General features: G+C 50.2%; 1 protein-coding gene across 1 annotated transcript in view; it reads left to right on the forward strand.

The window, feature by feature from the left end:
- Positions 1-88: 88 nt before the first annotated feature.
- Positions 89-13,571, forward strand: part of PLPP3 (phospholipid phosphatase 3) — a 43,210-nt gene continuing 29,727 nt past the window's right edge. The window contains exon 1 of the mRNA XM_084211874.1: positions 89-964. Coding sequence (XP_084068000.1) covers positions 826-964 — 139 coding nt within the window. The 5' untranslated portion in view covers positions 89-825. The remainder of the gene's footprint in view (positions 965-13,571) is intronic.

Below are 13,571 nucleotides of genomic sequence, written 5' to 3' on the forward strand. Positions count from 1 at the left end.
TTTTTCTTTTTTTTTAAACTTCCCTCAGGAAAAAAATGTGGACTTAATTATCTATGTAAAATGTCAGATGCAGGAAAGGGGCTGTGCTTACTTGGATATCCCATCCGAGCAGTGACTGATTTTTTTTTTTTTCTTCCCCCTCTTCTTCTTCTCTTTTTTTTTTTTTTTTTTTTTTTTTTTTTTTTTTTTTCCTGAGGGCTGGAAAGCGCCTCTCAAATAAAAGTGCAGAACCGAGCGGTGGCTCCCAGAGCGGCCGGGGCGGGCTCGGCGGGAGCCCCCAGCGCAGCGCAGCGGAGCCCAGCGCGGAGCCCACCTGCCCCCGGGGCAGCATCGCCCCGCACCTTCTCCCGGACTGAGACCTTCATACATACACACAAACACACATATATAGATAACTATATATATATATATATATATATATATACACACACACACTTTTTTTTTTTAAATCCTTCCCCCCGGCTTTTCCTCCAGGACTTTTCCACCGCCTTTGGGACAACCCGCAAACCTCTCACTCGCTGCCCCTTCGCTGCTTTCCCGGTGACTGGGGTTTTTTTTGGGCTTGTTTTGGTTTTTGTTTTGCTACTTTGATTTTTTTTTTCCCCTCCTCTCTCCTTGGGAAGACCCGCCTGCCTCTCTCGCCTCCCGTGCCCCACCGGAGAGGCCGGGAGCGGCTCCGGCGGCGCGGGCAGCACCTCCCCGGCGCACGGCGTGCGAGCCCGGCGGCGGCGCGGCTCGGCTCGGCTCGGCTCCGAGCGGCTCCCTGCGGCCCGGCACGGCCCGGCTCGGCTCGGCACGGCTCGTCCCGGGCGCTCGCCCCCGATAATGCAGAGCTACAAGTACGACAAGGCGATCCCGCCGGAGAGCAAGAATGGGGGCAGCCCGGCGCTCAACAACAACCCGGCCAAGAGCAGCAGCAAGAAAGCCCTGCTCATCTGCCTCGACTGCCTCTGCCTCGTCATGGGTGAGCACCGCGGGCTCCGCGCACCCTCTCCCCGCTCCCGCACCCCCTCCGCTCCCCGGGAAAAACTTTTGGGAAAGTTCGGCGGCGGGCGGGCAGAGCTCGGCCGTGCCCCGGCCGCGCCGCTTCCCAAACAAAAGCGCGGAGCGGGGCCGCCGGGAGAGCCGGGCCGGGCGGCGAGCGGGGGAGCCGGGGAGCGGCCGCGCCGGGCCGGGGAGCGCGGGGGGCGGCCGGGGGTCCCCGCGGGGAGAGCCGGGCGCGGCAGCCCCGCACCCCGGCGCACTCATTGCGGGTGATTCGCTGCTATTCGTGCCTCGCCGGCCCCGCTGCCGGCGGTGGGGAGCGGCCCGGCCGGTGCGCAGGGGGCACTGTGGGCTCGGGGATGCGCCCCGGGGCTGCCCCCGGCGCGGGCCCCGCTCCCGGCGCTGCCTCGGCGGCACCTCGGCGGCGCCGGGGCCAGCTCCAGGTGGAGGCAGCGCTCTACGCTCAGCCCGGCTCGTGTTTTGGTTAATAATGGAAAACAGCAACTCTCGCCGCTCCGGCTGCCGTGTCGCTCTGCTGGCGGCTTTACCAGCGCTCCTCTCTTTCTCCCGTCTCGCTAAACTCATTCCGGAGCGCTCTCGCAGCTCCTGGCAGAGGTTTGGGTTTGCCTGCCCGCTCGGTTTTTTGGAGATGCGATGGCTTTTTGGAGATGCTGTGGCGTGGAAGGGAACTGTCAACAGCGCGTCTCAAAAAAACTTTTTGCATTCCAAAACATCAACCCTTCCATTGTGGCTGCGATGCTGAATGTTTAATTGACAGACACGGGCAGGGGAAATCAACCGGCTTCCAACAAAGAGATTAATAACACAACAGCACGTGAGTTTAATACTCCAGACACCACAGTCTTTAAAACAATTGTTTCTGCTTAGAGGCCATTTTTTAAAGACTGTCAGTTTGATTTAATTTTTATGCAGTTTATTGATCATCTGGTGTATATTAGGGGGCACTAATACATTAGGAGGAGAGGCATGGTTTTCTCTTTATATTCCCACAAGAATAGGGGCCAGTGCAGAAAGCTTCATCTTCTCGGATCTGGAAAAAATAAAAATACTTGCTATCCCATATATGAAACTAATATAAGTAGGAACATAACTAGTTGGACTTAGCTCACTTATTTAAGCAGAAAGTCGAATTCCTAGTAAAACAGCTCCTAGGAGTCAGAACTTTTAAACTTTTATTTACCCAAGTTTTCTTAACTTGAGGCGTTCCTGGCATGAGTAGGTGCTATTTGAATGTGGAAAGGGTTTTGCTTCCCCTTCTCTGGGCTAAGGGTCCTAAATGAAAAAGCAGTTGGTTGACATGTGTTATTCTACTTGTGCTAGTTTGGGTAAACAGGACTTATCAAGCATCACTGGAAAGTATTGTTAGCAGGGAATGATGTGATACAGCAAAGCTGTGATTGCTGCTTTGTTTCAGGTTGCTACAGGTGGAAATGAGGAAGTAAACACCAGAGTTGGCTTGTTTAGGGGTTTTTGTTGGGGTTCTTCATTGCTGTTTTGTTGTTGGGGTTTTTTTTAAGGTGAGGAGCATTTAAATGCAGGAGCATGAATACGACAGAAAGTTTAGATCGGACTGATCACTGGCAGGTGAAGGGCATGGGTGGGACATGGTGAGGGAGGTGATTATGGGATGGAGAGCCCGTGATGTGTGTTTGGGGATGGAGAGCCCATGATGTGTGTTTGGGGATGGGCTCTGCAAATAGACCCAGACCAGGACCAGGAGTATGGACCTGCCAGTGGATGACTGGGCATGAGCTGCTGTCAAAGCTGCCCCACTCACAAGAGGCTTGGCTTGCTCTGTCCTCTGCCTTTTGCTAGAGGAGACTATGAGCTTATGGTTTGCTAGTAGTTGATTCCCATTTTTTTTTTGTTTTAAAAATCCCCAAAAGACCACTTGGAAAGTGGAAAAAAGGTGCCTTAGCTGAATCCTTCCTGGAAGAGAAAGGTGGACAAGTACAAGTTGATGGATATTTACATATACAGAGGGAGAAAAAAAGTTCTAGGTAAGATAAAAAGGAGCAGAATTGGGTGAAATGACTTCTTCTGAGGTGGAGGGACCAGCAGCTCTAATGCTGGTGCATGTGGGCACACGGCCAGTGGCCTCCAGTGCAGTCAAAGTGAGTTACGCCTCTTGAGCAGCTGCCCAAAGACATTCAGAGAAGCAGGGAAACAGAAGGCTTTTTCTCATTTGAGGACCACTTTAGGAAATATTAAAACTGGCCATTTGATTTGCAGAGGCCTGTGACGCTGCACTGGCTCCTGCTGCAGGTAATGCCATAATTCGGCCTTGAATTGGTTTTCTCTGAGGGGAAAATGAAAAGAGGGAACTATGGCTGGAATGCTTTTCAGAAGTGACACACTCTGTGTGAGGCTGTAGATGTGTGCAAACCCTTTGTTTACACACAAATTTAAACAAATTACCTAGAAGACAATTACCATAAACATCTAAGAAAGTCTGAATTAGTAAAGCGGAGCTATCAGGAGCTTCCTTCAGCTTTAATTTGGTGAGAGTAGTTAGAAAGATCCACTTTTGTCTTTCATCCTTGAGCAGTACAATGGTTATCTTGATAGCAAATGCATAAGAGGAAGATTTGTATCTTTTTTTTCTTGGGGAGCAGAGTCACAGCAGCCAGTGACTGGTGGAGTGGGTTGGATGAAGATCTACTGCACCAAACTCTCAATTTTTTCTGCATTTCCAACTTGAGTTGAGTTGGCAGGGAGCTGGATGTTCCTGAATGACCAGCCCACTCCTCTAATGAGTGCACTTGGCACTCATAAATCCCTGGGCTCTTGCATGAACAAGAGGTTTGATCGCCGACACTGAGAACTTCCCAGAAATTCCGTGCCCGTGCTTAACTCAGTAAAAAAAGGCAGAAAAGAACTGAGTGTGCATTTATTAAAGCAGGTCATGCAAGGGGGGAAAATAACTTTCTCCATCTGCTTCCTCCTCTTGGGAGGGCTCTGTTTAGAGGATTGGAAGATGCTTCCTGAAATTGTTAGGGCCACAGGCGAGCTTGGTGGTGTGGAAGAGTCCCCGCTGCCCTGTCCCTGTCTCCTGATCACTGCAAAACATCTGCAAATGTGATTGAGAGGGTCTGGGCAGGTCTGAAGTTCCCCCTGCTGAGCTGGTTGGTGTCTTTACTTTGTAGAGCAGTGGGGAACTCTCCGAGCAGCAAAACGAGAGGCTTGATGGGTGGACCTCACTCCACCTTCATCTGATCATCCGCAGCCCATCCCTCTGCCAGGAGTTTCCTGCCCCTCTTACCTGGAGCTTGGAATTGTTATCTGGGGGAACTGGGGTGACCCTGGCTGGGACAGATCTCAGGGGACAACTTTCCCTGAAAAAGTGCCATGAGGTTTTGCTATCCTGCAACAGCTGCCAAACCTCCTCCTGATGCAGGAGACATGGCCAGGTGAGGAAAAGCCTCCTGCCCTGACCCTTGAGATGAGATGTTTTGGAGCCTGTCCGCACAGATGTAGCGTCTAGGGTTAAATTTACTCCTCTCAGACCTGCTGTTTTCCCTTGGCAGGGGCTCCTGGTGTTCAGCAAGCTCTGAGCAGCCACCTGTGCTCTGCTGATGGGTGCTAAGTCAAGCGTTTAATCTCGGAAGAGGGGAAGGCTGTGTCAGCAAGGGTGACAGGGCAGATGAGGGTCTTCAGTAGCTTGTATTTGTGCAGCTTGTGCAGGTAAAACAGCTTCCAAAAAGTCCTGCTTGTGCCATAAAACAGAAGGATTTCATCTGGCATACCTGCTTCTGAGGCTTGTGGAAATTGGCTTTATGGGAGCATATGTTTCAGGCTGGTGGGATGTAAACGGCACATAATTTACTGCCCTTCTTCTTTTCTGCCTCTAATTTAATTTTCTCTCTTCTGTCAATCCCAGTTAATCTGTGCAACACAAGTTTTACTGCCTTGGGAAGGTTTTTTGAAGCAACAGATGGATAGACCTCTTATAACCTTAATATCTCTGCAGCTTTCTCACAAATTTGGCATCTCCTGTAGTGAGCTTGATGCTAAAATGAACTTTGAAAGTAAATGTTTATGTTAGCTGGACCTTGACATGTTTATGTAAGTGGGTATATAATCTTATAATTTGGGCTAACAGTTTAGATTACTCTTGACTTCCCTCTTCTGTGTAGAAAATTGTGTAGTCCTCCAGCTCTCAGAAGCAAAAAGGATTTCAGCTCTGCCAGGGGCCCCGTCGCTTCATCACAAAAATTGGTGCAAACAGGCCTGGGATTGTCATTGAAGTGTAAGGAGTGGGAGGAATTGGAGATGAGGGGTGAGGTTAGTTATTTGGATGGTGCAAAGCTGGATGTGTTGAGCTAAGCAACTTTACTTTGTTTGGGTTGGGGCTGTTGTTTTTATTTTTAGGACTGCCCCACTGCGCGGCCCTCACTTGTCGCATGGGTGACGTCTTTCTGTGCACCTGAAGAAGACCCTGAGCCAACCATTTCTTGTTTCCAGCAAGGGACAGCAAGACCCAAACCAGCTGGACAGTCCCAACCCCTCGGTGATGCCTTCTCCAGGCTGTGTGTCCTCCTTGCTGAGCCCACACCACACGGGAGAAGCTGTGTGGGTGGAGAGTTGTCATCGTGTTTTGAGCATCCCTAGGTGGGGTTTGGTCGTTAATGTTTATGTATCTCTCCACAACCTGTGGGATCTCCTGGTGGCAGCGAGCTCCTGGCCAGGGGTGGCTGCTCTGGAGGTGCTCTGGTAAAGGCAGGTTGGCGGAAGTGGCACCTCAGCATGAGGTTGTTGTGCAGTTGGATTCTGCCAGAACTTGGGAGTTAAAGGAGCTTTTTTTTTTGAGCCTGGAAAAGCTTCTTATTGAACCAGCAGTCAGCATCTAAAGTGTGATACCCATCTGTTGTGCCTCCCTTGAAAGACCAAAGGAGCCAAAGATGACTGGAAGTAAAGGCGAGAGAAATATTTTGGAGTTGTTTGAAATCCACTTTTTCTGCATTTGCTTTGTGAAAACAAACAAACAAACAAACGAAAAAAAAGAGAACCGACCTATCAAAAAGAGATTATTAGTGACAATTATACTTGAGGTGTTAATTGCAGAGCAAGGAAATGCTGTACCTATGGCAGACTGAGTCCTTAGGGGTATAAATCTGTTGGCTTTCCTGAGTTGGTGGAACTTGGCCAGCCTGAAGATGTGTCTCCAGGAAAAGCAGAATTACGTGCAACTGCTTCATGGCCAGGAGTGCTTTGAATCCTGTGTACCTGCTGCTGAGACAGGCAGGAGATGGGAATGGGAATCACAATTACAGCAGATGACATTTTTTTAATTGTCTGTTTGTAGTGAGCATGGAAAATAATATAAACATCACTCCCAGATCAAACAGATTATTTTTATACCCTTCAAATCTCCATTTAATATGCATGCCTTTCCTAGGCTGCTTTGGTCTGACTCTGTTTGTCTGGATACAGGCTGTGGTGTCTTCTCCAGATGCGTGTGCTCCGTGTACCACCCAAAAATGGTTTGCATACCACAGCTGGGGAACCTCTGGCAAACCAGGGCCCCTCTTCAGCATCTGAGATAGGCAGGGTGTTTGTGTGGCCCCATCTCTGCCTGAAATGCCTTCAAAGAGGGGGAGGCAAAGGCCCAGCTCTGCTCTGGCTGAGCAGGCTCCATCCTCCCCGTTCCCTTCATACAATGCTCCCACTTCATCCATAGTAATCCAGAAGGGACCCTTGTGGTCTCCCGGCCTGCCTGTGCCTGGAACAAGGGCCTGCCTGTTGAAGGCAGCGTGGGGAAAGGCAGCAGCCTTCAAACCCTCCTCTCCCAGCATTCACACAGCCAGATCTGGGAACAGCAGCTTCCCTGGCATCCCAAGGGGCTGTGTCCCAGCAGGGGAAGGAAGCAGGGAAACCCCCTCCCAGGATGTGGCTTTCCCCCCTGCCAGCTGGGGTTTTGTATGAGTGCTATCATACATATATATATATACTTTTTTTTTTTTTTTGTTACATTTTCTTCCCTTTTGTTGTGTCTTAGGGCCTTGTTTGGCTCTTCCGATAGGTCAGGTTTCATCTTTTAAACAAACAAACAAAAAGGCTCAGAAATGAGAATGATAAAACCTCAATGAAAGAGGTGAATTAAAGTAATCCAGCGCTTATCCTGTAATTATAAAAGTCTGAAGTCAGTTTTCTAAACGCTCTTCTGTGTTTCCCCCCTTGCCAGCGTGTCTTGAGGCCCAGCCTGTGGCCAGCCTTCCATCTGCCTTTCCAGATACCTCAGCTGGGTGGGTGGGTTTTGCCAAAAGCTGGGAGGAGGGTGCCCTGTGTGTCACATCTTCTCATGGATCAGTGGCCCCCTTTCCCAGAAGAGCATTTGCATCCCTTTCAAAGCCACCCCATCTCCGTTTCACTCTCTCCCATGACATCCACCTTGGAGGGGCACTACCTCCACAATTTTAGAGCAGGTGGAAAGTTCCTTCGTGTGGATCAGGTGTCTGTGGCCAGGGATGTGTTGGAGCAGCTGTTGGGAAATTGGAGAATCCCTTCTTGCCTCTTAGCTGCACGCAAGGGCTCAGTTGCAACAGTGGGATCGTGATCAGCAGAAGTTGCTCCTCCAGTTCGACCTGAGGAAGCAGAATGCCACGAAAACCAGGGAATTTGAAGTGTCCTTCTTTGGCTTTTGATGCAAACAGCTTGAAAGCAAGCCTTCAGCATAAGTTTGTTACCAAGAGAATGCATGAATGAGTTTGAACATCAGCTTTGTCGTGGCAGGTTTGGAAGTACCAGAAATTCCTATGGAACTCCATCCTTTGGAGTCAGTCACGTAAGTGGGCTTGTTTTTCACATGTGCTGGATGTTTTGGAGACAGAGGGTTGGAAACAGACTCTGCATCAAGTCAAGTTGTACGCAGAAGATGTAATTTAACTCCAGAGCTTGTGATGCTCTGCAAATGCCTGTGCTCTTTGTGCTGTGTGTTCCTGTTCCAGCCCTGGAACAGGACTGCATCCATGCATGACCTTGTCTTCTCTGAGCATGTGGTGCCCTCCTTCAGGGCCAGGCTGGGGCTGCTGCCAGAGCCCAGATGGAGCTGCAGCTGGTCTGACACTGCTGGTGACACTGACTCCATGAAGACTGCTCATAATCCTCTACTGCTTTCCCATAGTTCGGCATCCCTTGCCCAGAAAGGTGGGGAAGTGTATTTTTCATAGCACTGGGGAGCTTGGGAGGTGCCTCCAGCTTTTCTGGTAAAACACACCAGTGGACATAGCCTGTGTTGCTTGGAAAACACAGCAAATTGAGGCTGGAGCAGTTGGCATTGCTGGGTTCACCCACAGATTGCCCTGAACACCAAAGGTGCCTGTGGGACCGAGCTGTCCTTCGCCCCTTCAGGAGCTTGCCGGTGTCAGACTGCACCTCTTGGAGCCTCATCATCTTTCCTGGATGCTGGAGAACAGCATGGTTCTTCTTCCATGGCTTTAAAGAGAAGTGAAAGTTACTGGTGAGATGTTTTGAGCAGCCATCCCTGCTGAAAGAAATGATACTCCTTCAGAGAGCTTCTGCCTCCCAGCAGTGTCAGTCTGGTGCTGCACAAAAGAAGAAATTAGCTGCTTTCACCTGTAAAATCATAAAAAAATGACTGCCATTTTTGGCTAGCCAGCAGTACCCCTGTGTCTGACCATGCAAGCATTGCACATAGATATTAATTACATTTCTGTTAATTGAGCATTAATATGAAGCTGAGCTGAGACCTCATCACATCCTCCCAGTGCCCAGTTGAAAGCCAGTGTGCCAAATGGGCTCTGGGCTTCCTGTCTCTTTGACACTCAGCAGGTTATTTATGACTTTTTTGGGGGGTGGTGTGATGGGCTTTCCTTTAAGCCCGGAGGAAGCAGCCAGCCCAGCCCTGGTTATCATTCCCAGCCAGCTGACAGCGAGGTCTTTGCTCTGGTCTTTGCAGCAGCACAGCAGCTGTGACAACCAGTCCCACATCCCAAGCATTTTGAGGGCTTCCAAGGCTTTCCTGCAAGTCCCACCACCCTTTAAAGTGCTGTTTTTCCGAAGGGAAAGTCGCACACAGCGTGGTGAAATGCTGATAAGCAGGTCTGGTCAGTAACCACTGGGTGCATTTGTGTTCTGAGTGATGCTCAGGGAGTAATTTTGGATGGCTGGCGAGCTGATGGCAGGCAGCAAAACTCCTTTGAAGTTGATAGCTGTGAATCAGTTTGGTGTTAGCAGGTTTCTGGAGCGCCGCTTTGATCGCTGATCAGATGGCCCTCGCTTTTTGGGGAGCTGCTTCTCCCTGAATTCAAGCGCTGGCCCGAGGATCCCTGTGCCAGGCTGTGCTGCCCTTGGTCCTGCCCGGGCACGTCACGGGAGGTTTGTGCCTCTGGGAGTTTCTAATCTGGGGAGCCAGGGAGCAGAAGGAGCAGCATCACCTCGGCGCGTGGGCAGGCGCTGGAGCCCGGCGAGGGCACACTTTGAAGGCAGTGTTTCCAGTACAGAGGCACCCAGGTGCCCAGTGGGGCTTTCAGAGCTGCTGAGGCACCTCTGATTCCTTCCTGAACTCCCTGTTGGAGCTGCAAACTTCAGTACTTCAGTGCTTCTGTCAGGCCCCCCAAAGCATCTTGAAATCAGATCCTCAGCTGCATCTGTGGAGGAGTCTGTGACTGCCAGGGCTTGGGCTGAAGTGTGTCCTAGGACATGTGTGCACCTGTCCTGGGGCTTCCCACCTGAATTCCTGTGAAAACTTACCCAGGTGACTCTGTTCTGGGGCTTCCATGCTCTGTGGAAAAGGGAAACAACCTTGGATTCACCCTCAGCAGCAGGAGCTGGCTTGTCCTTTCCCAGAATAAGAGCTGGAGTTTTTCAGGTTAAGGATGTGGAGGAAAAGATGCACTAAGGCATCCGCCAGTTGATAATACATTACAAAAATGCATGATTCTCAAAGGGAAGGGCTTGGAGGGGCTTTTATCCTACTCACACTTGCCAGGCTGAGAGAAAGTTCCCTTTAGTGCCTGACCACAAGAGGCTGTGCTTTTCGTGGAGGACTCAGGGGCTTTTTTTGCCTTTTTTTTTTTTCTTATTAACGCATAAAAATTTGCAGCATCAGTTATTATCCCCTCAGATAATCCCTTTTTTTTTTTTTCCCCACAAAATGTGGGGCAGATATTTTTTCATCCAGCCCTCCTGGTTTCTTGACCATCCCTGCAGCTTTAGCATGCAGCTGTCATTCTGCTGCAGCTCCCACAAAGCGGCTGAAAACCAAGGTAACAGCAACATTTTGAGTGAAGGGGATGAAATGTGGGATAGGTTCAGCGTATTTCTTTGTCATTGTTGGAGTCCTATTCAGTCTGGAACTGAATAGGAGGCTGATTAGCATGTGGAAGCATTTCTAAAGCATTGGGCTGTGAGGGTTGGGTGGTTTGGTTTTTTTTTTCCTTAAAGGAGAAGTTTTGTGGCATTTCTTTTTTCTCACTGAGCTGGTATGAATCTTTGTGAAATGTAAAACCCATGAAAAGCCAGATAGCATTTTGGAGAAAGCCTGTTTTGATAAATCACCATGGGCATAAAAAAGTTTTCCAGTGTGTAAAACTCTCAGAGCCACTGCAGAATCTAGGCATGCAGCATGTTTGAAATTGCCAGACAAGTGGGATAGTGTTTGGGATACACCAGGATTGTGGATATAACAACAGGTACTTTGCTTTTGTTCTTGCTGAAGTTTTCTGCCACAAGTGGGTATTGGGTCCACAGCCTGAAAATCCACCTGCTTAAATCTCAGGGTTTTGCTTTCACAGGGAAAGATGTAACACTGAAGTAAATTAAAGCTGCCTGCAAGTGAAAAACATCTTCTTTCCCCATGAAATTGCTTTAAGTCCTGGGCCTGAGGCTGGTTTTGGAGAAGAGGGTTTTTCCCTTTAGTGTCAGGGGAAGGTGTCGGGCTGATACACTCATTAAGGCTCTTGCTGTAAGATCTGCTGTGCTTTCTCTGAGGGGTGAAATCACCACCTTGGTGCTGTTTGTGGGTCTCAGCTGGGTCAGTGCAGGAGCAGAGATCCTGCCCTGGAAGCGCCATATCCCTGCCTTTTCTGGGAACGTGGGATTTGGGGGGTTTGCCAGTCCCAAGGAGACGCCCATTACCTGTCTGTATGGATGTAGCAGAGCTGTGCCCAGAGCTTGCAGTGCAAGGGAATGCATTTTATTTCTGTGTATGGTGAGTATTTTATTTCTGTGTACAGTGGGTGATGGACATGTGGTCTCAGTGAGGGCCTCAGTGAGTGATGGCCTTGGGGTTGTATGAAACCTCACAGCAGTGCTTGGAGTCAGACCCTCTTGGTGATGTGTGAATGGTCCAGACCTCATGCCTGGGTTTCTTTGATTTCTTTGATTCCTTAGAAACCAGCCTTGTCTGGTTTCCTTTCAGTTACACCGGTTTAAAAAAGAAAAAACAGTCAGCTCACTGTTGTGCCTCAGTGTCACACAGCGAAATGATTTGGGTGGGAAGGGACCTTAAAACTCATCTTGTTCCAACCCCCTGCCCTGGGCAGGGGCACCTCCCACTATCCCAGCTTGCTCCAAGCCCTGTCCAACCTGGCCTGGAGCACTTCCAGGGATGGAGCAGCCACATCTTCCCTGGGCACCCTGTGCCGGGGCCTCACCGCCCTCTGAGTAACGCCAGCTATTGAAGGCTGATTAAAGCTATTGTTTAATTAAGGAGAAACTCAGCTCCTCTGCTCACAATCCATGATGAAAGGATCTTTTGAAGTAATTCTGCAGCACTTTCTCCTTCCCTGCCTTTCTCTGCTTTGCCGTGGAGGGAGTTCCTGGTGCTGAGGGTGCCGGGCCGCGCGGGCCGCGCGCCTTTGGGGCCCGCAGACCTGCCGGCAGAGCTGCCTGCTGCCAGAGGCATCCCGGCCCTCAGGAGCCCCGCAGAGGGGTGGAAGGGAGTTCAATCTCGGGATACGCTGATTTGGAAAGGGAATCCAAACAAAGAGGCTTTTCAGCAGAGGCTGAGGCTTGGCTTCTCTCAAGGGCAGTTTGGGCTTGGGGAAGCATCCGGGAGGCGGCGAGCGGAGCAGGAGTACATGAGCTGGATGCCGCGTGGTGTAAGGTTTCCCAGCACAGCCTGGTTTTGTGTTACAGGCTGGGGAACTGGCTCTAAGCTCTCCTCTCCTTTCTTTTCCTTGTTTTTTTTTTTTTTCACCCCCCCTTTCTTTTATTTCTGTTGGAAACAAAGGAGAGGTTTAGGGGTTTTTTTGTTGTTGTTGTTTTTTTTTTAATGAAGGTTCCCATCCCCTGCAGGTTTGGCGGTGCCTCTCGCTGTTGATGCTGGAGGGGGACCCGTTGGTGGCTGTGACCTGGAGAAACCCTTTGCAGGGTCCCACGCAGGCCTCACAGGGATGTTTTATTTTGCTCAGAAAGCTCAGCCCTCTCAGGGGCTCGCTGAGGGCACTCTGGCAGGAGCCGGCGTTCCTGAGGGGACAGGCACCTCGTAAAGAAGTTCTGGCTCAGATAAGAAGTGAAATGAGGTGGATGCTGGGGCACCTTCTTTGCAGCAGGAGGGATGCAGAGTGGAGGGGGTGTCTGCCAGGCCCCCCGTTCCCACGGCAGCCCTGTCCCTCGCTGTGACACCTCTGGTGCCACCGCGTTCCCGTGAGGTGCCAGGAAGAGCCGAGCGGGGAGGAGGTGCTACCAACCACCCCAACCAACCAGTTGGGGTTTTTTATAGGCACCAGATGGTTTTAATAGAGGAAAGCTGAACTTCTTATGACCCTTCCCCACAGACGTTGTTTGTTGTTTTGTAATTGTGGCCAGGACAAAACCCTGTTCCAGAACCTGCAGTGAATCCAGAGCTTGGTGCCTTCTTCTCCATCCCACCTTAAACCCCCCACTGTCCCCACACTCCTCTGCCTGCCCTGACTCCAAATGATCCAGGGGAAGCTGCTGGGCATGGAAAACTTGAGGCTTTCCACTGATCCCTGCCTAAAGAGATTAGCAAGAGAAGAAACCGAAACATCTAAAAGCAAAGCACAAGGAAGCAATAAAATGTCAGGCCATGTTTTCCCTGCTGGTTGATTAAAAATTCTCCTGATAAGCAGGAAAGCTTTCGTGGCTGGACGAGACCTGTATCGTGTCAAACGCAGTGAAAGGTTTATTGGAGAAGGATAAAGCGGTGCGAGCGTTGGGTTGTACTTGCAGCCCTCCTGGAATTGTTATCCCCCAGGGCTGAGGAGCAGTGTTTTTTGGAAAAGAAAAAGTCAAGCAGAAGGAGATGAGGCTGTGCTGCCCATGGGAAAACCATCAGCAGTGGCAAACCAGTGAGCTCAGAGACCTGTGCCCAGCCAGTGCCAAGATGCTCCGCTGGGCCCATGGTTTCCCTCTAGCCTGAGAAATCTTGGGATCAAACACAAGACAGGAATGACAAAACAGGAAAACAAAAGGCTCACTTCCATGCTGTTGTGTTTGACTTCCCAAGGTTTTAATTGCCAAGGGCTGCATGGGGAGCCAGCTGGCTGCCAAGGGATGCAGATCTCCAGTAAGAGAGGCAAAGGGATGCAGATTTCAAGTAAGAGAAGAAAGGCTCTTTTTTGTTGTGGGTTTTTTTTTTT

Source organism: Fringilla coelebs (genome assembly GCF_963513975.1).
Source record: "Fringilla coelebs genome assembly, chromosome: 9".
NCBI lineage: Eukaryota > Metazoa > Chordata > Aves > Passeriformes > Fringillidae > Fringilla > Fringilla coelebs.